This window comes from Centroberyx affinis, unplaced genomic scaffold, assembly GCF_046629955.1.
Source record: "Centroberyx affinis isolate AG114_WGS23_722 - 3 ecotype Tasmania unplaced genomic scaffold, CSIRO-AGI_Caff_v1 ptg000449l_1, whole genome shotgun sequence".
Taxonomy (NCBI): Eukaryota; Metazoa; Chordata; class Actinopteri; order Beryciformes; family Berycidae; genus Centroberyx; species Centroberyx affinis.
Window position 1 is genome coordinate 186,201 of NW_027279111.1, and position 25,464 is coordinate 211,664.

At 40.2% G+C, this 25,464-nt stretch overlaps 1 protein-coding gene across 1 annotated transcript; it reads right to left on the reverse strand.

Annotated features, from left to right (window-relative positions):
• Positions 1-5,008: 5,008 nt before the first annotated feature.
• On the reverse strand, positions 5,009-6,759 carry pdcb (phosducin b). The gene is made up of 3 exons (XM_071517037.1): positions 6,714-6,759; positions 6,003-6,151; positions 5,009-5,868 (listed from the first exon to the last, which is right to left on the reverse strand). The coding sequence occupies exons 1-3, from the start codon at positions 6,757-6,759 to the stop codon at positions 5,353-5,355; spliced, it is 711 nt and encodes a 236-aa protein (XP_071373138.1). The 3' UTR covers positions 5,009-5,352.
• Positions 6,760-25,464: the final 18,705 nt, after the last annotated feature.

Below are 25,464 nucleotides of genomic sequence, written 5' to 3' on the forward strand. Positions count from 1 at the left end.
AGATGCATTTATTCACAAGGTTGACTAAAGGGAATAAACATTAATCCCTTCCCATTCTGGCAACGGGGAGGGGAATTGGCAATTTTAATGTCAGAAGATGGCGCTAATGCATTATTCTAGTGCACAAAACACACTCTCTCTCTCTCTCTCTCTCTCTCTCTCTCTCTCTCTCTCTCTCTCTCTCTCTCTCTCTCTCTCTCTCTCTCTCTCTCTCTCTCTCTCTCTCTCTCTCTCTCTGTGTTGTTGGATAGTACTGAATGCTTGGCAAGTGACAGTCCTGTGTGTATGTAACTGAGAGGGGGGCCAGTGTCTACTGGGTGTTGGAGAGACCGAGGTGCTGCATTCCTGGGAAGTCCAAGATGACCAAGCAGACCAGGCTAGGCCAGGCTCCAGTTATATCAAGGTACAAAACAAGACAATACAATACAGCACAGTGCAGTAGAGTACAGAATAATGCAGTACAGCACAAAACACGATGACACAATCCATTCTCATGAGGCAATTAGGGTTGAAAGCTTAAAGAGTGTATATCATAAGCCAGATAACTGTAAAAGACATCAGGTTCAAGCTGCATTTTCAAGAGGTTTAAATGGCCATGATGCTCAGTAGCCTATTGTCAACGTGAATAGACTCTCTTCCTACCCTGTTAGCCAAGCACAAAGCCTTAGGTACAAATAATATCCTGCCAATATTATATATATATATATAATATTATATAAAATAATTGACATATTCAGACCATTTAATAATTTTCTATTAGATGATGTTCTTGAAAATAAAAAAAGTCCTTAATCTAAAAGAATGTTCAAAATTAATTAGTAAGTATACAGGATCTTTACATTTTATTGAGTTAAAGTTATGCGAGTATCACGTCTTACTCCGTATGTGTGCTTTAAACGCCTCCACAGTTTCTGTTTCACTTATTTATTATCTGTGTCCCTAGTGACACGTGTGTGGTAGGTATTTAGACCTAGTCTGGACCAGTTTTAACAAATACCAGAGTGGTTTGCCTTGGTTAAATAACCAAGGTGGTTCTTCTGTGAGACAAAAGACAGACGGCAAGAACAAGGGACCTGTTAAGTCAAAGGTTTGCTCCAGGCAGCAGAAATATTTTATTCCGGTTGGCTGTCACGCCTGGATACTGAGATGTACAGTAATATTTGCTGTGCAAACCTCTTAATCTGAGTCAGCCATCTTGGATGTTGCCAACACTTGTTTGGAAGAGTGAAACTCAGAGGTCATACTTACATTCAGGCAGGGCCACATAGACTGCACTCTATGGTGTTTGAGGAAGGCGTGGTATGATTCACTAGCCAAGCATTTGCCCATTTTAATTATTGAATCATTGAATCGTTGAAGCGATGAGACTTCACCTGAATCTGGTTGTGGTTGGTTGGTCTTGGTGATACAAGACTTGACGGCACCTGGCTCTCAGTGTACTAGATATATTAGAAATGGAAAAGGACTACGGATATGTAATGATATAGCATTCATCCATCCTTTTATCTGTCCATCCATCTATTCATTCATCCATCTGTCAATCTTTCCCTCCGTCCATCCATTTAAAAGCCATTTAAATGACCAGGGTTGGAAGCAGTAGCCACACATCTTTTATATTTCAATTTGTGAAGTGTAATTATGTTAACTCCACTGTCCCTATCAAATAAACAACTGAATAAATACATAAATAATCTATCCCATAGGTAAAGCTCAAAAAGAAAGTGCAGTATCACCTCCTCTTGAGCCTAGCGTGAGAAACTCTGATGAGACCAGCCCAAAGCAGGACTGCACTGTGGGGGTGGCAGCAGGACTATAATTTGTTTTCTGCAGCAATTACAGCTCTGTACCTTGCTCTCCTCCTGCTCCCTTCTTCCCTCCCTCCTCCTGTTAACCTTTACCAGATTACTCACCTCCCCCCCCCGTTTTAGTAATAGCATTGTGGAAGCCTGTGTTAATGCTCTGGTTGCATCCTATCTAGTCATTCTGCTCGTATGAAGAGGAATGGTATTTGATTGTTGTTTTTCCTTTTTTTGTGAAAATGACACATAGGAAATTTTAGGCTTTTCGTGCGTAAAAGAAGTCAAGCAATAACATTTAGATCCTTGAAAAGTATTATTATACACATGAAAACTAGTGTGTCACTTGCTGCACTTGCCAGTGATCACATTTCTTAGTTATGTCATTTGCCCCTGCTTTTTTTCCGCTGTCCATTTTTGGTAACAGGGGAAGAGGGCGTCTCAGATAGGGTCTCTATTGCTGTGTCATGACGTCACCTCAGTGAAACAGGTTTTTATGTGGGTGAACTAGAGCGTTGCAGCTGGGCCGTCCACGAGTCCAAGCAAACACAAAAGTTCTCCAATTAGTGAAGCAATATAAACCGAGGGGAAATCAAAATGCTGTAAATGGGTGAGGGATCAGGAGGTCAGTGCATTGAGGTAAATATTTGTTACAGGGAAGCTATGGGTTGATGAGTCAATCACTGCTCACAGGGCTTAGTTATGTATATGCTTTACAGCTATTGGTTGTTGTTCATTTTTGGCTCAGTGATGAGTCATCTTGTTTTGAACTGATTTTTTCTCAACTTTGGCATGTTGTCTTCAGCCAGGGGCTTCCTCTGCACTCACTGAACTCCAACCCCTATTACAAGAACTCCAGATATGCAGCACATACTGTACATGGCTGTGATATGTACCTAAAGCTCAGCGGCACATCCCCAGGTAGAAACACCTTTAGTTGGTGTGAAGTGTATGGGCCAGTGGTGACATGTGCTGTCTGGAGAGTCAAGATGGGATGTTTTGGCTACTTGGCTGCCACTCATGCATGCACTGCTAGTCCGGGTGCACAGCCAATCCGGAGTAGACTGTCGTGACACGTTTGGGCACCTCGGGAAAACCTCACTGCACGGAAGGCTCTTGTTGGGAGGTATCAGAAAAAAGTTATGATAAATTTTACACACGCTACTGTGTGCAAAGCGAGGTGTTACCAGCTAGAGGCTATGCAGGCCATGCCAGATGCGGCACCGTGAAAACACAAATATATCCTCGGAGAAATATGTGTTAGCGTGTCACAGTTCACATTTGGCTTTTGGAGTAATTAGGAATCAAGGACCTTTTCGCAGACAAGATGTCAGAAATTATAGGAATTTACTCACATGAAACCACATAAAAGTAGACATCTTGGAATGTGTTTGGAGGTGCATTTTCAAAGGTATTTTGCCAATAGTAAGAAAAGCCTTTTGTTACAAGGACCAAATGTTAATGTATTTTCCTTGTGAATCATCACCAAGGGATAGCAAGCATTTTAATTTAGCTTTAGCTTACATATACTGTTTGGTTCCATTTTATTCCATTTAATGGTGGGATTGAGATGACCATAAATGTTTTTTGTCATTGTCCTTGGGCCTAAACAGGTACAAAAGCATACAGTCAGCCACCAAAGCTACCGCTTTAATCCTGTAAGAGGATTGGCCTGATTAGCTCAGTCTAGATCTCTGCGATCACAAGGACTGTTCATCACTGAATGACACTCTGATGAAGAATTAAATGATACAGACACTGTGACACTTCAGAATGGCAAAGGCGAGGCTGCTATATGCATGGAATTACATATTCTACAGTTACTGGTACTTTACTGTATGAACAGAAGAGGAGGCAGATGATCAATCCTTTGACAGCTAACATCTGGATTGCCTGGTTCATCATCAAATACGGCTGATCTGTATAATACAATCTTGAGCTGGCTCTATAATATAATGACAATATAAAATCATATACAGACCCTCTATAGGAGTCAATAAGAGCCAACATTCTTTGTCACCAACTTCTGTTGACGAACGTACGATTCAGCCACAGTTAGTGTTAGTTAGAAAGGCTTCCAGCAGCTTCCAGCAATGTGCATGCATGGTAACGTGTTAGTCAGTTTCGACAAATATGAGGCGCCTAAATTTAATTCATGACATATCAAATTGTGGGTAAACACTTAAATAACTAAACAGGCTTTTATGTTGTGGTTTTGGTAAGCCTGAGCCTCACTAGGGTCACAGGGGAGTCAAGTGTGTGATTAGGTTATTGGTTGAGGTTATTTGACATGTGACAGCGTGTTGTAGTGGGAGCGTGCAGGGAGAGACTTCTCCTGCAACGTCCTGTATCGCTGCATGTGTGCAGTTTGCTATTTACTTCCCTTGCTGCCTCAGTTTTGATGGGAAACAAAACACTGAATAGACATGATGTCCATCTATGTTTTTGTTCAAACACTTGTAAAATTGTAACTAAAACCAAAAGGAAAGCAATTACAGTCTTTATGAAAATCAAAGCAAAACTTAACTTTGAGTTACTAATTTATCTTGTTTTTTTTGTTTATTTTGAACAACAGATCTAACATCATATTTCAGTACACAATTTAATATTGTCACCAAATCTTTAGAAAATTAAAATATGGTGATAATACTGAGCATTATGCTGAAAGCCATAGCACACTTAACAGGAAGAAAACCAGCACACGTATCAACGTTTCCTAGACAACTCTCTTTGGGTATTTCCATGACCTTCTGCCACCTCCACAATAATATATACAGGAAATGGATTCACTCCATTCTGATGACATTACCATGTCAGAGGCTCGTAAAAGCCTTTTCCAGATGCAGCATGCACATCCCTCTGCACTGGCTTGGTAAGACAGCGTACATTCAGCAGATTGAACAGAAGGTATTTATACATGAATGTTTCCCCATCCAGACAGCTTTGACCTCGTAACTTCCAGTCGTTACATTTAGGTGAAGACATTGTGTGTTTTTTAATGTGGCACTAAAACACAGAGATTTCAAGTTTATTTGTGTCAAAATATTGTATCACATTAAGGATTTCACATTGTATCAACCCTGGATCTAAAAATATATTCTGTACAAGATCCATCCTAAATATGAAATTCTGTCAAAAAAAAAATCTACAAATAAATAGTCAGATTTTTACATGCATGTAATATTTTCTAACATTACAAAATAAAAGTTTATTTCTTCTTAATTAGAATAAGCTGGTTTTGGCGTGGAATCATGGAAAACAAACATTAGGTTGCATGCTTATTTTTTTGATGTATGATATACTTTATAAAGAAACACCTTATCCCATAACCTTAACCCATACACATGTGTGAGATGTGTGGGATGCTCAGGTTCCTTGACCAAAAGGATGTAGAGCAATTTCTCCTTTAGGGACGAATCCTCAAACACTAGTGAACTAGTGGAGATTTTATGGATTGTCTATATACTGTAGCCCAAAATAATAACTTGTCTGTCATCGAACTCTAACTTGCTCGCTAATACACCTCCCTTGCCTCCTCACCAGCCATCTTTCTTGTTCACTCTACATCGTTCTCCTCTTCATTACCCAACGCGGGCAGCTCTTTCTCCGGCAGCAGGCCGTAGCCATTGAGGAAAGCCTCCACATCGGTGGCGAAGAACTCCTCGTTTAGGTGCTGTGTGCAGGCCAGGAAGTTCCCCAGTAGCTCGCCTGCCTTGTACACCAGCAACGTAGGCAACACTTCATCAGAGAACCGCTCGCCGGCACCTGAGGCTACTGCGTCAATCCTGCAGAACTTGACAGTGGGGTACTCGGTGGCCAGGCAGTCAAGGCAGTTGTTGAGCTCCTCGCAGCCTTTGACTCCATCCTTGTAGATGTGGACCATCACCACCGTGCTGTGGTGCTCCTTCTCGATGACCTCTAGGAAGGCCTCCCCGCTGTCCAGGTCGTGCACACCTTCAAACTTGGGCCCAAAGCTGAGCTTATCGTGCATCTCCTGCATGCACTGCTTTCGGTACTTCTTAATACATGCGTCATCCTCCTCCTTGAGCAGCTCATACTCCTGGACACTCATCTGGGAGAATGATAGAAGAGCAATCATTTCAATCCCTATTGCCTATGAGACTGTTTTACTTACTACACACAATTTTCATAGATAGATAGATAGATAGATAGATAGATAGATGTGGTGTTGTGATCCATTGGTACCTTGCGGTTTAAGCCTGCTCTGCACTCGTCTTTGGGCTTGTGTGGGGAGGACATCTGTCTCAGCAGTTCCCTCTTAGCGGGTGGCAAGTTTTCCTGGTCCATACTTTCCAGCTTAAACCGCCTCCAGTCATTGATCACTCCTTTTGGACCTGTGGACCAGGAAAACACCATTTAATCTTGTAATGTAGCAGTGGCCGTTGAGCTGTAAGGCATAAGGCAGATGACCGAAACCCCTACAATGTTCTTGTTGTGATTGACAGTTGTAAAACGGGTAACTGTGAATGAGCTTTGGAGTTTGTGTTCTGCCTTCCTCGGGGATTAAAGCCCCATCTCAGTCCTTAAAGAAGTGTACTAATTGTGCCACAGTTGTGTAAGAGCTGGTAGAGAAAGAAGATTAGAGTGTCTGTCAACTTGCCAAAGGTCTACAGATCCGTCTCTCTGCTTTGCTTGGGTCTGCTTCTTATCTATTTAGAACTAATTGTTCTCTAAATGCTGCTTTTGTCCTCATAAAAAACTAAATGTTATTTTGTAATGCAAGCTCGATTGAAAGTGCAAGTCAATGACTATGTATTGCATATGGTCAAAATGTGTCTGGGATATGCATTTAAACATAGACCAGACCCAGTACACAAGGCACAAGCACAGACGAAGGCCACCAGCCTGCAAAAATGTTCAGTCACTGTGGAATGGGCCTTGTTTGCTCCTCCTCACCTGTGTGGGTTGCAGTCTCTTCCATTTCCAGCACTCTGCCAGACATTTTACCTGTCAGGGAAAAAGAAGAGAATCACAGTGAGGCAGACCATGTCATCCAAGAGTGTTTCACTTTTTGATTTGGCAATGTCCTGTAACACTTGTTTGTTCTCATCAGATAATCATAGCTACAGCTTTAGGTCTTTGGAGCTGGTGCTCCGTGACAGAGGTATTGAATACCTAGAGTTCCACGATAATTAATTAAATTAATGCAGTCTAAGAGGATTACTGCAGTATCAGATGTCTCTTGCTTGCTGTTAGCTTGCTTTCCTTGCAACTACCATTTCAAATGGAACACATGATATTGAAAACTAACAATTTGAAGCCATGTGGAAATCAACAAATCATTAAATCACTGACCTAAAATAATTTTGAATTTTTAAACAGTTTAAACAGTTCCTTGTGATTGCTTTGCTGACCTGTATTTCATGATGTGAAATTTACAAGAAATGTACAATATGACTTGCATTAGATGCAAATCTGTAGTCACTTTTGAATATATTTTGGATAGACGTCATTGGATTAAATGCCCCAGTGTTTCAATTTTCAATCTGATATAGACAGTCTTCTTTCCTGCCTGCAGTCTCCTGCTGTTCCAGGCTGATTTGGGCTAGCGATCTTTGAGGCCACGCCTCTGACCCCCAAATCCACAAGTGGATATAATGGATTTGCTGGGATTAGTACCAGCAATAATAGGAAGTGTATTCTGAAATGTTTCAAATATTTCTTTATATGTATATATGTATGTATGTATATATGTATATTCTGTATGTATATATGTATGTACTATGTATGTATGTATGTATTTGTATGTGTGTATTTGTGTATGTGTATGCTGTATGTATGTATGTGTGTATGTATGTGTGTGTGAGTAAATTCATAAAAGGACACCAAATATTTTCAATTCAAATAGGTTGTTTTCCCAGGACTAAACACAGGAGCAGTTATTGTTATTGTTATTTTTCTTTGCAGAAGACATTACTTTTAAACCAACGAAGAAACTAAACCACAAACAGAGATGGTTATTCTATCAAGATACTCCCTATTGTAACATAATCTGAATCGTAAATTATCTAGATGAAAAATTAAGATGGCCAAACATCTGAAACAAATTGAAAACAAACGTATCAAATTAGCTCCAACATTTGTAAAATTGTATTGTCATTTGTGTACCATTTGTAAAATAAAAAGCTCCAAAAATAAAAATTAGTTCCAACATTTTCACGCGAAACTGAACTTTCCATCTCTGCACATGAAGCTGTAACTTTTTTTACTCTATTATTCCGAGAAAATAAGAGTGAATGAGTTTTTCTTACCTCTTGCAGTCACAATGAAGTCTTCCCTCTGTCAGTAGCTCACCTTGGACTGGTCCAAACTCAATCACTTCACTTAGATGTCTGTTGCTGGACAGTGTAGTTTTTTGTGTGCATGCGTCTGTCTTTTCCAGCCAATGAGCTTGGTCTAATGAAGATTTCAAAAAAAGGCTACAGGCCTCATGGTCAGACCAAACAGAAATAGAGCATGGATCCTAAGAGGATTTCAGTTCAGGAATTAGAAGAGAGAGAGAGAGAGAGAGAGAGAACAAGACGGGATTGGAGATAAAGAACAAAAGAACATAACACAATGTTCAAAGGGCCAGAGAACAAAAGTTTTGTTTTCACCAAAAATCCAACACTTCACTTGATTAGACTATAATGAGAGCATATTCTATTCAACAATAGTACAAATTAGTTAGTGTTGCAATCTTTACATGCTATACAGGATATTATCATTATAATGTAAGTAACCATTAAAATGTTGAGCCTTCACCGTCTTAAACTGCATGCAAAGAGTTAACTCAAGCAAGGGCACCCTATCCCCGAGATGAACTGTCAAATAAAAGTGATCTTCTCTGGAATTCAAAGTTCTCCAAGGCATAGGGCTTCACACGAATTGAACGCAAACCGCTAGCTACAGGCGCGGAATGTACGGCGATGCTTTGTCTTGCACTTTTCTTTTGAACACAAATATGAACATCGCTGCCTCCTAACAGCATCCTCTTGTCACACTATCTAACAGAGAGAGTTTAGGTTCAGGTTCAGGTGATAAGGTGTAAAGCTGACAAGAGGTTATACACAAGAAAGGTGCGAGTGGTCAGCAACCCATTATACTCATCACCCCAAACACCCACAAAGGGCTATAAAAATTGGTTGAAGTATGAAAACCCAAATGTTAAAATCTTCCCTTATGTTCTTTGGTCAGAGATACAGTGCTTCATTATGCATATGGAAGACTGTATGGTAGAAAAACAAGTACAATGAACTGTGTGATACTTGGACGACGGTCATTAATGGTGTATTTTCTTCAGATTCACCAGGTGACACTGGGAATAGGACAACATACGTTTCAGCCCTTGAATACTTTTCATTCAGTACATTTCCTCAGCATACAGTTAGAAGAGAAAGACCTCACCCACTCCCTCTTTTCTTTGTCTTTCCCACATACCTTATTCTAAGGTTTCCCTTTGTGGAATGCTGAATCACTGCAGTGCAAATAGTGAGTGTAAATGCTATCCACACCCTCACAATATATTCTCGGACAGCTCATGCAACCTTTTTTTGACTTCTGCTCTTCATCTCTCTTTCTGTGTCCTGTATTTATTGGCTTAAAGGCTTAGTAAACTTTTTTATACATGCAGACTGAGTAAGTATGCATGTCATGTTGGGTTTCATTATTCTCAGTCCCTCAGTCAGCATGGTTCGCTTAAAATGGAAACCAACAGATTATTTAGCACCTCATGTTCTAAAAAAAAAAACCCCGTCATCAGCGGTTTAGAATCCAATATTAGCTTCTTACACTATATTAACCTCTTCTGCTATTTTTAGGAAAATGCATGTCATTTGAAAAGAACAAATTACAATTAGCTGTTCATTCAAAACATTATTTTACAAGACTATCCAAATACATTTTGCATTTCATATCCATTATTTTGAGACAATTTACTTTATTCATTGTGAAGAACCAGTCACTTAACACACACATGAAGAAGACATAGATATCACCTCATTACCTATGGAGCAATGGTTGAAATTCTGTCTTTATAAAATAAATATTGACAAACATATAATTATGAAAATGGAAATAGACTGAATGTGTGGTCCGAAGCACAATGATTGACAGATGACATCACATGATGGCCTGTTCAGACACCAGGTGACTGATGTCTCAATGGGCTGAGGGTTGTACCTCTGTGCCCCTCTTCAGAGTTTCCCTGTTACCTAAGAGGACTTGGATCATGGAGCCTCTCTTGGATGGAGCAGCTGGGTGATACCAGGCCAGTCCTGTCACTCCCTTTTTAAACACTAGAGGTCAGCCTTGTGCCTTCATCAGCCCAAATATTAAAGGTCCCATATGATTCAGTTTTCATGATTTCGTTTTCAAATATACAGTGGCTCAGGATAAGAATGGTGTTTGGGAAATAAATGTATTTTAGTTAAAATGGTATTGGAGGTTCCAGTTCAAATGCTGCAAACTTTATTAATACTCACTAAATTATTTTGTGAGCGGAGCCAATCAAGACCAAGTCCAGTTGTGATGTGCTGACTGGAGTTAGTCTGAAACTGCCTGTAAAATGGGATAGATTTTTGAAAATGTAGTAACTTTAAATTTAACAATTTAAACAAAATCTCATTTTCTACATTGAACATCTTTGATCATAAATGCCGCATTTCATTTCAGCGTTCCTCAAATTTGCTATGAAAGTAGCTTTTGTAAAATCCTTGTATAAATCTTTTTATAAAAGGATGTACTCACATCCTCAACCTGGATATAATTACATCTTGTGATAAGGCATAGTTACCACCTATATTGTGAATATAGTCACTAGCAGTAGGCGTCAGGGTCTGAGATTATGGATTGAGATTATTTCCCATTTCATTTTGATAGTTTCATCACCTTTGTTTTGTGTTTTGCGTATTCTTCTGAAATGGCCTCTATTTCACAAAGGCTCAGGAATGGAAGGTTGGAAGTGAAAGGATCACACAGTCAAATGGGAGACTCTGTGTGGGATTGACCTAATTTGAGTCAGGCTCTCTGACTGCACCAGATACTGGTGCAGGTTGGTGCACGTTTATCCATTAGCCCTTTGTATTGTCAGTGGACATGTCGTCATGATCAACAGCTTTGAAACACAAAGGTATTCGTGCAGACTATGGATCCTGAGTAAAACAATGGTGGCGGTCCACTTCCATGATTTTCTTTTCCCTGCTGAGACAGTCGGAAGCTGAGAGGGACTCAAAGCAGAGGAGAGGCAGGAGAGTTCAACCTTAGACCGATGGGCAAATGTGGTGCCGTAGGTTTTCAACCATGTAACCACGCTGAACCATCACAGTGAAACCACCAGCAACAAAATAGTTTGAAAGTTGCGCTTTCGCAAAGACTAGTTTGATGGCTTGCTGCCGTCTTATCATGTCAAAACTTGTCCCCACTCATGAGCTTGGCAAGTATCCAAACCCTCTCACCGGGCATAAAGTTGGAATGGATGTGATTCCTTGCATACCTTCATATTGGAATGTTGACTCTCTTTTTCCAGCGACACCTTTAAGGTGACACACAGGAAAGGTGTGTCGCCTGATCATTTGAGGAAATAAATTAATCCAATTGATTTGGATTGTTTCCATGTGTTGTTATTCCTCATGCCACTTTACCACGCATGTTTTTTTTCAGCCAAATTATTAAACTTTGGCATGAGGATAGAAAGGCAATGATTGATGTGCTGATGGTGTGTACCTGTCACTCACACCAGGATGTCTCTGTTCGGAGAGGAGAGAGAGTTATAAATACACAGCGAAATGATAGAATGGAAAATAAATAGGCAGGTTGTTGACTTTCTGAGGTGACATCAAGAAAGGATGTGTCATTGGCTCAGTGTTATGGCCCTCACTCATACCTCATTCGCATGTCATTATTTTAACCATTCAATCATCGAGATGATTCATTAATAACTAAGTATTTGTAATGGGATTAGGTTTAATAATGTTTGATGTGTTGATGGTTTATCTTATAGGGAGTAAGAGAAACCTCATAGGAAGTGTGTGTGTGTGTGTGTGCGTGAGTATAGAATCAGCTTGGTGGTCCATTATAGTTATTAAGAGGCCCAGCATGGTCTTCTTATGTAAACCATATGCTCTGCTACGTCCATATTACTGGAACTCAAGGTATAGAGTTACCCCATTTACACAAAGCCTGCAATTACTCACAACCAGACAGCGTTTTCCATACATCCACAGTGATATTTCAGTTTGAAAACCGGTTTTCTTTAATGATGAGTCAGGGAGCTTCACACACAGTTGAAGATCAACTATCAGACATGACGTATAGAAGTGCCAGGAATTGAAATCTCCAGCGCTGTTGTGGTGCATAATAATATGGGAGATAATGTGTCTTAATCTTCACTGTCTCTCCCACATGCTATGGGCAGAAGAGGTGGGGCCTTTTTACCTCGCATTTTTCAAGTGAGTCACAGCATGTAACGTTACATTCCATAGGTAAACCAGAGATAGAGTGGATACCAGCTATATTAGGCAACGGCTTCCGCCAACGCTGTTAACTGATTAATCAGCAGTGTGGTAACGTGAAGAGGGTCTGAGATGGCAGGTATGATGACCTAATAGTTATTCCTTTTGAGGCCGTTGCTATGGTGAGGCGAGGCGCACCTGTGGCGCTGGGCACAATGACGTTTTGTCTGCGACAGTATTTCTTTTCATGTTCTCAACCACCAGGTGCCACGCATCAGGGCAGTTATTATATTTCCTTTCATTTAAGAGTTGTATTTCTAATGTGTTATGCCTCTCATAGATCCTCGCGATTGTGATTGTCAGAGTGAAGAGTGCTGACATTGGCAGAGAGAAAGCCACTATCACTATTTAAACAACCTCTCAAGCATATTTATATTGGGTTTACACTCCAGAGACATGTGACTACTATAGTTTAGATGTAATCTCTTTAAAATATCTTGCAAGTACAACTGCAAAAATTGTACTCAGACTTGCCCATTTGCTTGTCTCTCTCTCTGTCTCGCTTTCTCTCTCTCTCTCTCTCTCTCTCTCTCTCTCTCTCTCTCTCACACACACACACACACACACACACACACACACACACACACACACATACAAACACTTCACCTTCATTATATCCTGTGACAAATAGATTCTGTAGTTTTCCTGTAGCCGGGCTCTGACACTGTTGTGGTTTTCCTTTTAACATTTTAATCACTCTTATGAGCAGGAACCCCTCCCTTGTGACCCCCTCCATTATTATGACAACTATGTAATACAGTGTTATTAGTGGCTGTCTGAAAGTCCAGCCTTGCTCTATTTGAAGTCCACAGCCAATGCATTCTGCTGCCCTGACTCTTCCAGTTTAAAAAGACAAAAACCACCATTAAACCAATAAACGATGACCTGGGCCGGTATTGCTGGTAATTCACGTCGTCTCACACAGCATCAGCTATTCCAGGGGAGTACTGGCTTTCTGATTGCTCACACATGCTGGGAGTCTGGGAGTCAAAACAATCTATTGCCTATCATCAAGATCAAAGTCAAATATTTATTGTTCACTGGACACAAGCTCAGTGTGTACGTCAAGGTCTGATTTATGAATTGGAACATCTCATTGTTGCTTCTTTTAAAGACCCAATAAAGGATTTTATGAGTTCACGAGAATTTATGCCTGTTTAACGATAATTGACACTTAGCTAACCAGAATTTAAGCTACTTGTACTAAAAAATTGAGAATTCAGAAATATACACAGCAAATATGAGAATAATGAATAATATCTGACTTAGGATAGCAGCAATACATTGGCACAAGACTTTTTTCATCATGATTTTTTTAAACAATTTTTTAACAATATGAACAGTATGTAATATGTAACATATGAATGTGTGTGAGTGTGCCTGAGTGTGTGTGCATGCATGCTTGTGTGCCTGTGCGTGTACGTGTATGTGTGCATACGTGTAGGCATTTGTTTGTGTATGTATTCGCTCTCTCTTGGCTTCAACAGCCTCTTGGTTAATCAGCTCTCCTCACGCAGCGGCAAAGTGTTTACAGTAACTGACGGGTTAAATAAGAAGATGAGAGAGAATATTTGAGAATGGAATGGGGGTGGAAAGGTGGAAGAGATGAGTAAAAAGAAGTTTGAAGGAAGCAATACTGTTGAGGGGGAGTCCTGATACATCCAGAGCGAGGGAGAGGTTTTCATTAGGGTGATGGAATAAGGTTGAGAAATTGATAGAGCTTCTATTGGAGCCTGAAGAGCCTTGGTTCTCTGGTTAGATCCATTACATTCTGCCAGTGCCTCTCTCTCTCTCTCTCTCTCTCTCTTTCGCTCTCTCTCTCTCTCTTTCTCTCTCTCTCTCTCTCTCTCTCTCTCTCTCTCTCTCTCTCTCTCTCTCTCTCTCTGTCTCTCTCTCTCTCTCGCTCTCTCTCTCTCTTTCTTCCGAATCCCTCTCTCTTTCGCCCTGCAGGCTATGCAATGTGAGACCACAGAGGTGAGGGAGAGGACATGGCGTGCATGGCGGCATCTTCGATCAAAGCCAACATGCAAATTAATGAACTCTGAACAACTTATTTTAACTCTTTTGAACTAGATGAACGCAAGAACTGCACTCAACAGTCTCATTTCCTATTGGCTGAAGATACCATGAGGCTCACTTTCAGTAAAACTGCACTGAATGCTCGAAGCAGCAGGTTTACTTTTTGAAGCTAACAGATGTTCATGGTGATGACCTGTTGCAAAATCAGAAAGATTAAGGACAGGAAATGAAAAGTAAAGGCACGAAAAGCTCATGAATTTTCTCGCACAGAATAAGATTTGTTCCTTTACCTACTGACTTCGATTTCCAATAAGTCTCTCTTTGTTTTCAGAATGTTTTTATTGTTTGAATACTCTCTCTATGTTTTCATGTGACTGATCTGTAGATGTGTACACACACACAAATGCAGGCTCACAAGTGTTTTCCTTGTTTGCGTGTAACTGCACACATCTGTGCGTGTTCATGGGCATTTCTGCTTAGTGTCTGTCATGCCTTTGCCTAATTGTGCGTGTGTGTGTGTGTGTGTGTGTGTGTGTGTATGCACCCGCGTGTGTGTAATAGGCGGTAGTGGAGAGTGAGTGAGTGTCTGTGGGTGTACATGCCCACATTACAGCACGTGTGTGACGCCATCTTGACGTCTGTGTGTGAGTGTCTGCCTGAGTGTCTGCATGTGAGTGTCCTGAATGCACAGATTCTGGTCTGGTCTTATGGAGCAAATTAGAAATAACCTTAGCGTTTCTTCAGTGATTCATTGTGGTCTCCAAAGCGATTGTTCCACCTGCTCAAATGATTTTTTTTTTCCTAAATGTTCTCCCTGCGTGTCAAATGGCACGAATGTCCTGCACACACAGTCAAGGCAAAGCTAAGAAAAACACTAATCCTCTTCAAAACAACAGAAATGTCTGTTCAAAGGAAAGTTTTGCATGACCTTTTTGAAACCTCTGATAATTGACTGTATTCAATTTCTCATACTCACGCATATGCACTGAAAAAGACAAACCTTTAATCTTGTCATAGCCTGCAACCTTTTATGCTTAAATTGATTGCATTTTCAATCAGTTAATCAATCAAATTAAATAGATTGGTTTTGCCAAAATATGAGAATACAGGTTCTCTGCACTGCTGTAATTTCATCTGTTCCTGCAGTAGAGTTACCTGAGGTCTTGAATGCCTGTCAGACATAAACAATTTATAACAAGCTTTGATGCAGTCTAGTTAATCTTATTTGTCCTTTATATTTACGTTTATAAAACCATTTTTTTTCAAGCAAGACTTGATAAAGAAACTTCCAGCGCAGACAGAAAAACAAGAAACACATAATGAGTAAGAGACAAAAAGGGGGAAAGAGGCGCAGAGAGAAAGAAAGAGAGATGAATAATCTCAATCAACACAACAATTTCCAGTATATTCATCTTTCATGGTCAGAACAACTGTTTCAAATTCACCAAGAGTAACCAGCTCCTTAGGTTTCGAGTCTTCCTGCAGGCTCCTCCACATAGAGTTCCCAGAGATCATCAAGGCTTTCTCACCCGTCTGTGCAAGCTTTGTTTGGTTTCGGTGGAAACATGAAGAATTTTGCTCAGAATCTACCTATCTCTAAGGTACAATGATAATGACCCCAGACATTGCAGGGTCAGTAATTTTCCTTGTTGATCATCATCATCATCTTCTTCATCATCATTCATGCAGTTGGGAAAGAAGAGAAAGTCACAGGAGACAGGATATGTATTTCATTACAGGAGAATCTCCCGTGGATTAGTGGGTTTTCTTTAATTTCTCCGTAGGGATCCCTGATTCACTCCATTTGTATGTGTGTGTGTGTGTGTGTGCGTGTGTGTGTGTGTGTTGCGCAACACCATAGCTGATCCAGATTGTAGCAGAAGTGCGTAAGAGGAGGAGGAGAAAGTGACGCAGTAGCTGGCCCCCGTCGCGCCCCTCACCCCCTCTTCCACCTCTTGTTGCTACCGTTCGCCACTCATTCATAAGTATTACTCATCCCACAGTGATGTTTTTGTTTTTGTTTGGGGGGGCTCACTTGATTGTTCCAAGGAAAATTAGGCTCAGGCTTGAAAGTTTGCATGATCATGTTTTATCTGCCCACCGGGAGGTGCTGCAGGAACACAAAGCAGAGCAGGTCAGTCACTCACTGTGAATGAGGCCAGTGAGCAGAGGAGCAGCAAGTAGGAAGGTGGAGACTGGGGCCCAGAATACAAACCAGTAACAGTTCCTAACCTGTCCATGATGCAGGGATGTTTGTTAGTCACTAATGAAATGCTTTATGAAATCCCAAAAGTCATAATATGTTGTAATATTGTGCAAGTAAGTTTTTAGGTTTTTTAGGTTGCTGGTAAGATTAATTGTCATCACTTAATTGACCATAAAACTTAAAGGTGCCAAAAAAAATGTATCAACCTGTATGTCAAGATTTTTGGCTTACTGGTGAGAATTATTTCCAGTCATGGGTGAGATGCTATTAATTAATTAATTATAAAATCAAACCGTATCAATTATTAAAAGTAAATCATGAACACCTTGATAAATAAGAGTAACTTGGTGTAAAACAATTTGCACACATGCTTCTACTCAAACACTATTTGTACTCATTTTCATTTGATAATATTTGAGGAAATTTTACTTTATTTTCATATGTCATATATCATGATTTTCCTCTGCCATAACGTGGCGTTTGGTGGAAATTTTCAGAATGGAACCATGGCATGGTTACCGTCATGCTCTTTATTTAACCTTTGTTATTCTGACAATCATTCACAGACTTCTTTGCATCAGTCATAGGATAACCTTCAACAGGATGACTGTGACTGTAAACATGCACATTGATGCCTTTTGTGTTTTTTTGCATTGTTCAAACCTCTACTGCGGTAATGTACAGAGAACGTAACCCAACATAATCTTTTTGCCTCTTAAGGGACACATCTGGAGCTCTCCAAAACAGAAAGTATTTTTTCAGAGTATTGCTCACATTCAAGGATGAGATTCAAAAACCCACTTCATTGTTTCCTTGTTCTTTTGGTAATTTGTAGTTTTTGAGACCTGATCTCAATTCATGACGGATCTTATTTCTAGGGTAATTTCCATTAAATGTGTCTCTTGCAATACTAAATAGTTACACTGCTGTATTTGATTCCTCTGCCGGTGCTCTATATTTGTTTGTTTTGAATCTTTTAACAATTTTCTACCAGCAGGCACAATTTTCCAATAGCAGAGGGAATAGTTCATGCAAAGGTATTTCTTCATGTGTGGTGATGATTCCAGTACGCCGCAGTAGGCCTGTGTGCTAATACTTACTGTAGACAGAAACCAGTTGTCCCTGCCCAGGTGTCTTCTTCCCTTTCTTTTCTTTCATTGCCAATCACTCCTTATCCCCTTCCTCTTACACTTCCGCCCTCAACGGCTCAGCCATCTGATTACCTTAAGACGAAATCTGTTTGCATGCAGTCTCTGCATTACGCCTCTGCTTTTCATGACTCACCTGCTACAGACATGGAAATAGTTTGTGAGGGCAACCATATGTTATCTTGGGGTTATTTTGAGTCCTCGATGTGTTGTTATTTCAGATTTGAATACTGCGGCTCACTCATATGATTGTAGATGAAGATTACCAATAGCCTTATCACTTGTCACGTATCTGACTACTGATTGTTGAGGTATTTGAAGAAGGGGTGTAGTCCAAAGGATTTTTTTTTTTTGCTAAAGATGACCTAATTTTCTTAGTATGCTATTACTCCTGTTTAGGCTTGTCTGTTTTAACAGAAACAATCATCAAAATCATAAGATGCTGGATGAGTAATATTTCTTTATGCAGATCACGAAACGATGGCAAGATAACAAAGAGCATGTGTTGGGTACAGTGTGGTTTAGGGCACTAAATGGCACAAAAATGTATATCCTTGTCACTTGGTCAGTACTAAGGATTTATTATGGGGGCTTTTCTGCTAAATAAGGTACATACATATTAACACCTTGTGAACCATTGATACAAAATGCTGGAGTGACATATCACATACCCCACACCATATCACCATATTGTAACTGTTAGATGCACAATCAGGTGCCAGCTGATGCTCACACATTAAATCCCCACATATATAAACCTTGTGCGTTCCTTTACTCTATATCCCACTCATGTTTAGTAATATAAGTCCTGCTCCTTAAAGAAACCCATCCAAAAACAGAATGTGCATGTTACATATTATCCTGGATAGCTCAAACAATACTTTCTAACTCTCTTTCAAAGTGAAAAACGAGAGAACCTAAGGAGAAGCTACTCTGATGCAACACTTTGAGCTGCTCATCATGGCTCATTTGGGTACTTGCAGGGAACAGCTAACTGGATAGCATTGCTTTATGGTTGTTAGAATTCCAAAGTTATAATTTTACTGTTTTGTTTATCATTTTACTGTCTGTTTTCAGTGGCGATAACTACAAGCCGGCTTGAGTTACTATGGGTAACATCATGACAGGCTAACAAAAATCCTGATTTAAATTTGTTTCACTAATGATCTAAGAATACAATGGGAATCTACAGATATTGAGTTTGTACACCTATCAGTTTTGTTTTCCACTTATCCCCACCTCTCCATGTTTATCTATGAGAGACTGACTTTGTGGACACATTTGTTAACTTTCACACTATGATTGTTCATTCTTAGTAGCTCTTACAGCCCTGAATCACAAATATACCTCCAGTATATCCGCTTTAAAACACCCTGGGTAACAACGTTATTTTCCCCCATTTATTATGAATGGAGCAGCAGACAATGGAACTTTTTCATATCGCAGATCAGAGTTCTGGCTTTCATGTTTCTATCTATCTATCTGAAAATCCATCCTGAAATCAAATTCCTGAACAGTTTAGTCAAGATCTGCGTAGATCAACACGTCTGTATTCATTTCAATTCCTGTAATCAGACTGTGACTCATTCACTACTCTGAATTTGACTACCTGACCTCGCTGCACTCCGAGCTTGATGGTGTGACATCCCTATTCAGTTCAATAGGGATGTTGTGGTGACAGGGAAAGAACAGAGGGGAATTTGAATTTTTTGTTTCTGCATTCTCTTTGGAGCGAAGAGACAAGGACTCTTCATTTTTCACATTACACTTCAGCCAGTGTAAGAATGATGATTAGTAGAGACGGTATGCGCGGTCTTGATTTGAAATGTGTTGTTAATTTTCACTTTGATACTAATTATCTGTAATAATAGAGAGGGTGAAGTATGTAGCTACCAGTTAGAAGAAGTAAACCTCATGACCTGACTGAAGAGATTGCTTTCAGTTGGTTTTCTTGTGCAGATTTTAGATCAGGAGTTCTTCCACTATGTCACAAGTAAACCTTAAGTTATTATACCATTCATCACATCTATGAATTAGGAATTTAAAGCACCCATGTACTATATTGCATATGCCTGTTGCTGCCTTAATGCTTTACAACTCCAGTTTTGTTTTGTTTTTGCTTTGTTTTTGTTTTTTTTATTTGAAGAGTTTAATCCCATAAATAGATATGAACAATATGAAAAACTGGGCACTGACCCCTACAAAAAGACTGCTGGCTAAAATAATAAAGGTATTCTGATTAGCACTGATTTTCTTCTTCTTTCCAAAACAGGGGATTTTCTTTCCTTTTTCTTCTTCGGTTGAAAGTTTAGATGATTTTCTATGTGTTGAGCAAGTTCCATATATCTGCTGTCTATGAAACCATTTCCACAGCCATTGCACATATTTAAAAATGGTTAGTTGTCCACTGGATATTCAGACAGTTTTTCTTATTTCCAGAAAACAGAAGCCTGTTGGAAGCTGCTGTGCAATTATTGAAAACCTGTTTGAAGCACAGCTTTCTTTTGCTGAAATGTTTTCACAAATATTTCTAGCTTTAAGCACTCAGCGCTTTGAAAAACCTGCCAAGTTCTCAGCGCTTTTGTAAACAGAGATTTTTGGTGGACATGCAGCCTTAGAGTGCCGGGCGACCGTGTCAGATATTGGCTGTCAGGGGGACTCTACCTGGGACCTTCCACCTGTGGGACCACTTTCCAATAGTAGCTGCTACAAACATTATGTAGAGTTTCCATGACATGCACATAGCATGTCATTAGGGCGCTGATACGAAAATTACAATTACAATTTCCCATTTGGCAGACGCTTTTATCCAAAGCGACGTACACATGAGATTTTAATACAACACAAGCAAGGTTCTAGTCAGGAGAGAACAACGAGAGTAAGTGCCATAAAGCTAAGTTCTGGTCCAACAGGACATAGGTGCTACGAGGCAGTGCTACGAGGCAATGCATAAAGTGCATAGAGTGCATAGAGGCAGATAAAGAGTTTTTTTTTTTTTGTTTGCTTCCTTATGTTGCAAGAAATGTCACAGCATAATTCATGTTGCATGGAATTCCAAATAAAAGGCTTGTGCTGGCGAAACCAGGTCGGTATTTGTGTGAGCATTGTTGACATATTGACAGGTTGGCTCATTACTAATGGCCGTAGGTGTTTAGAGGGAAATCAGATTCTGTCACAACCTTTGACCATGATGCGTGAATTGTGTAGTGAGCAAATAAAAACAAAATGTGCTACACTTTGTGAGCACGTAAAAATGGTAATACTTATTATGTTAACACAGATAAACTGTTACTAAGCTAATTGTTTTGTTTCTTTTTTAGATTGTTTGTATGGCATTTCTACTTTATTAGATAGTACAGTTGAGAGAGACAGGAAAGGGGGGAAGAGAGATGGGGATGAAGTGCGAGAAAGGTCCCGGGCCAGGACGCCACGGCCAAATGGTACGTGCCCTAGACCAGAAATGTGGTTTGTCATGGTTCTGGTGTACAAATACTGAAAGCTCAAGAAATGACCTGATTTCATTGGTTATATAATGTATGAAGATTTGCATCTAAATCAATGCCCCAGAAGCAAACAGCTCCTTTTGTTCGTTTGGTTGGGAAGCAGGAAGCTGTTGGCTTTTGTCCTGGTGTAGATGAACTCAGGCCAGGATGATGAATATTATAACACCCTTTATGAACTTTATAAGATTGATAAAAGGAATGGTGAAGCACTGAGGTGTTAAATATTGTTAATAAAATAAGATTGATTAAAAAAAATATATATATATTCAGACAATATAGTATCACACTTTCAGACAATATAACATTTTCTGTACAGATTCGATCAAGATGCAGTGTGTTGTAAACTGATTCAAAGTAGTAGTAGTAGTAAGTTGTGCAATCGTCAGTGAATAATTACTATGTAATACTTTGTAAACATTTCCTTAACAGTCCTTGCCTTCTTTAGAAAGAACATGGAACTTCCATATTCTAATTCAGAAGACAGATGACGCTGTTATAGTATTGTTACCCAATACCTATTATGAAATTAATAGATAACACCATAGGAACTGTACTGCAAAGTCAGGCTTTATAGTTCAATTACTTTTTTTTTTAACCAAAATTACCAAATAATTACCAAAAATTACCAATTACTCTGTAATTTGTGTACTGTAATGTAAATGTAAAGTGCTACCAGTATTTTATTCTATGTGAAAAGGTTTTATAAGAATCATATAGGGCCTGCTTAATATGATTTATATTTCATAGGATGAAAGGGGCCGATTTCATAGTATGAAACCTATAAGCCATTTATTTTCTAAATTCTCTTTTATGTCGGTGGCTTATAAGTTACTGGCTATGAAAATTAGTCAGTTCATAGTAAGAAACATAGCTTGACATATGAGAGGCGGAACTTCTCATAATTCTCTCGAAGTGAATAGTGCTTAAGTTTCAGTATAGACAACTTCCAATTACTGCTACAGTGATTCTTAGAGGTAATTCCTGGTAATTTAGTTGTGAGGATATGATGATTAATGTCTCCATGTAAACCCTGGATTACTAAAGAGCATTTTATTATAGTGCAATTCAACAAATGACAACATGTAGGTGCATGAGAGATTCACTTTTGCCAGTTAAAAGCTCTGATTCATGGCTGAAGTGCGGGGTGATGGTTTAGGGTTTTCACTATAATGAAGTGCGCGCACACACACAAACACACACACACAAGCACACACACACACACACACACACACACACATCCATTCTTCAGCTGAAATCAAAGTTACGTGCTCACCCTGTACACCAATTAAGCATCGCTTTGCTGCGTGTGGATGTGGATCTAATCAGTCCCTGCTTGTCCGGCAGCTGCCCTGCCAAATCCTGAATCCCTGTGGAGTGTGGTTCTCTGAGCTTTCCAAGAAGACAAACACGTCATGTCGTTTACACAGGCTGGGAGAAATTGAATGAAAAACATATGTTCTTATTCTTTGAAAGGAAAAATACTGAGAGATTTCAAGCCAGGAATTCTTCTACTGACTTCCTAGTTTTTGCTTGTTATTTGCGAAGCACATGGCCGGCTGGTTGCTATGTTGTTAATCTGAGGACCTACCATAAGTCTATTTAGTCAGTGCACAATTATATCCTGATATGTTTTGAATGTTTGGCTTGTTTGTACCCATTCATAGCTACTGTACTTGCATTTGTGCCCTTTGCTTCCTGTAGTGATATTTGCCAATGAATCGGCTGATGTTTGCTCGTTTCATTCATATCTTATATGGGAGATAAGAAAATGGTTTCCAAAATAAGATAAAAACAAAGGAGAAATGAGTGACAGGGTGACAGGGCGGAGTGGAAGGATGACACAAATGCAAGGTGTGGAGTGTCACTGTCGAAGTATGTGCCAAAGGTCTGAGAGCTCTGAGACAACCTATTACTAACATGGGAACGCTTTTGAGACACCTGAGCAAATGGCCGGCCTTTGATAAGGCCATTGTACCATGCTGTTAGTCACTACTGTAATGTGTGAGAAAGGGGCAGAGCACCACTGATGTGTCTGTGGGCAAGGAAGAGAGGAAGTAATAGTCCCTCCTAGCATGAATGTGTGTGTGTGTGTGTGTGTGTGTGTGTGTGTGTGTGTGTGTGAGAGTGAAATGACTTGATTCTAATGAAGATGACAAGTAGAAGTCCAGACCACATGAGGTTTCGTTCTGAATCAATACAATGGGTTGGGACCAAATGTGGGACTCAACCATTTGCTCAGACATTTCTTATTGAAGGCCATTCTAGCGGTGTTTCTGTGGCCTTTTTTGGATTCACGATTATTATTCTCTTTAAGTTAATTATAGATCTGGCAGTAGAGTTAGCTAAGTAAAGATCAGATCTAACCTCTCTGGCATGTGACATGATCCCCTATCATCTGCTTCTGCTGCTTCAGGCCCTCAAATGGGCTTCTATGATGTATAACAGTGATGTGTGTGTATGATGTACTTGTGGTATGTCTGATTTGTGAGTGTGTGTTTTGTGTTTGTTTGTGAGAGTGATTGTGTGTATGGGTGTGTGTGTGTGTGTGTATGTGTCTGAGCTAAGCATGATGCAGCACTGCTCCCCAACCTGAGTGTGTGTGGAGTGACAGTTTCAGTATCACAGCTGGTTCGATGTCATCCTGTGACACGGTATCACAGCAGTATGACTAGAGAAGGCCCTTTCCTCTGGGTGTCCCCTTATATGGCTCCGGCAGATAGGTGGCTTCTGCGACGCACACGTCAGACAAAATGCGCGCCGGTTTCAGAAGCGTAAACACAGAATGAGACGCCAGGCATTCCTGCTGGGAGAAAGTCACGGGGCGCTTCAGAAAACAACCACACACAGCGTGACATCATGACAAGAGTGGAAGAAGATATGACGGCTCACCTTTTCAAAATCTCTTCAAATGATCAATCAATCGTTCTTTCTTTCTTTCGTTCTTTCTTTCTTTCTTTCTTTCTTTCTTTCTTTCTTTCTTTCTTTCTTTCTTTCTTTCTTTCTTTCGTCAGTGTTTGTGGTCCATTCATGAGTATTTGTTGAGATGACACACGGACCATCGATTTCCTCCTGACCTACATAATTGACTAATTTAAAAAAAATCCCTCAGTAGACTTCCTGAAATTACGTTTGAAACATCTGAATTCAATATTGTCACCTGCTGTTGCCAGGAGTGTCATTGAACAACCAACATAGGATAAATTAATAACTTAGGTGACTCATTGAGTCTTCTCTACTTCCTCTTACTTACACAGAGTTTCATTGTTTTTTTCCTTGCTCCTCCCTCTTTCTTCCCCATGGCTTGATTGTTTACTCCTTTGGCATCACCTCACTTGTCTATGTGCCACTAAGTTTACCGTTCATTTCTGGATCGCTATCTCTGCCCGTCACAGAAATCTTTCATGTGCAGATTTAAAGGAAGTTATCAGCCGCAAAACAAGCCACCCATAAGCAGAAACAGAAACTTAGATCACGATCTTAGTTATTACTGTAGGGAAATCCTACAAGACAGACATTCCTCATGCCCCAGGCTTTGCCTCGCTACCGTCGCCATGACATAAACAATCCTGTCAGCGTCTGATAAGTTACGAATGAAAGTTTATTCGTGTGAGCGTGTCAAGTGTCGAGTGAAACCGTGATCGCTTACAGGGAATGACATCATTATAGACAATGACAAATAAACGGCTTCCTTGGGGCGATGCACTGACACAAGACTTGTTACCACACAACAGGCGCAAACATACCTCAAACATGAACCTGTGACCTCAGGGTTAGATGTTGTGATATAAGCCAGGTGAATGTGATTTAAACATGCACCTGTATCAAAACCCACCTGCATACATGATGGAGCCAGATGCAGTTGCAGCCACATTCATGTATAATTTAATCTCAGAGAATTTACAGTACTGCTTGTAGAACAGACGTCCAACTGTGATTTGCACAGTTTCCCCCATTTCCATTTCTCCCAGTGGGTCAGTGCCAGTGCTTCACGTGCAGCGGCGACCGGCGCCAGCTTCCGGTTGACCCCAGTCACCTGCCACCTGCGGCCCGTCACGTAACGCTCTTCTCGGATCACGATTTCCACACCAGGTCCGGTTCCAGAGAAGGCCAGGACCGGTCACATTGAAAACACACAGTGAAATCCCTTGATCCTCTCCCACACCAGGGCCCACGGCCTGCTCATGCTCATTACACACACACAAAGCAAGATGTGTTCCCCTGCTCAGTCTCATAGACCAGGACCTGAGCACACCACACATTGCTGCGCTACTGAATAATACT

Coding starts and splice junctions, on each gene's coding strand:
- pdcb (XM_071517037.1), bottom strand. CDS start 6,759: ATGTCTGGCAGAGTGCTGGAAATGGAAGAGACTGCAACCCACACAG. Junction 6,152..6,713: donor AGAGACTGCAACCCACACAG/GTGAGGAGGAGC, acceptor CCTGGTCCACAG/GTCCAAAAGGAGTGATCAAT. Junction 5,869..6,002: donor GAGCAGGCTTAAACCGCAAG/GTACCAATGGAT, acceptor TCATTCTCCCAG/ATGAGTGTCCAGGAGTATGA.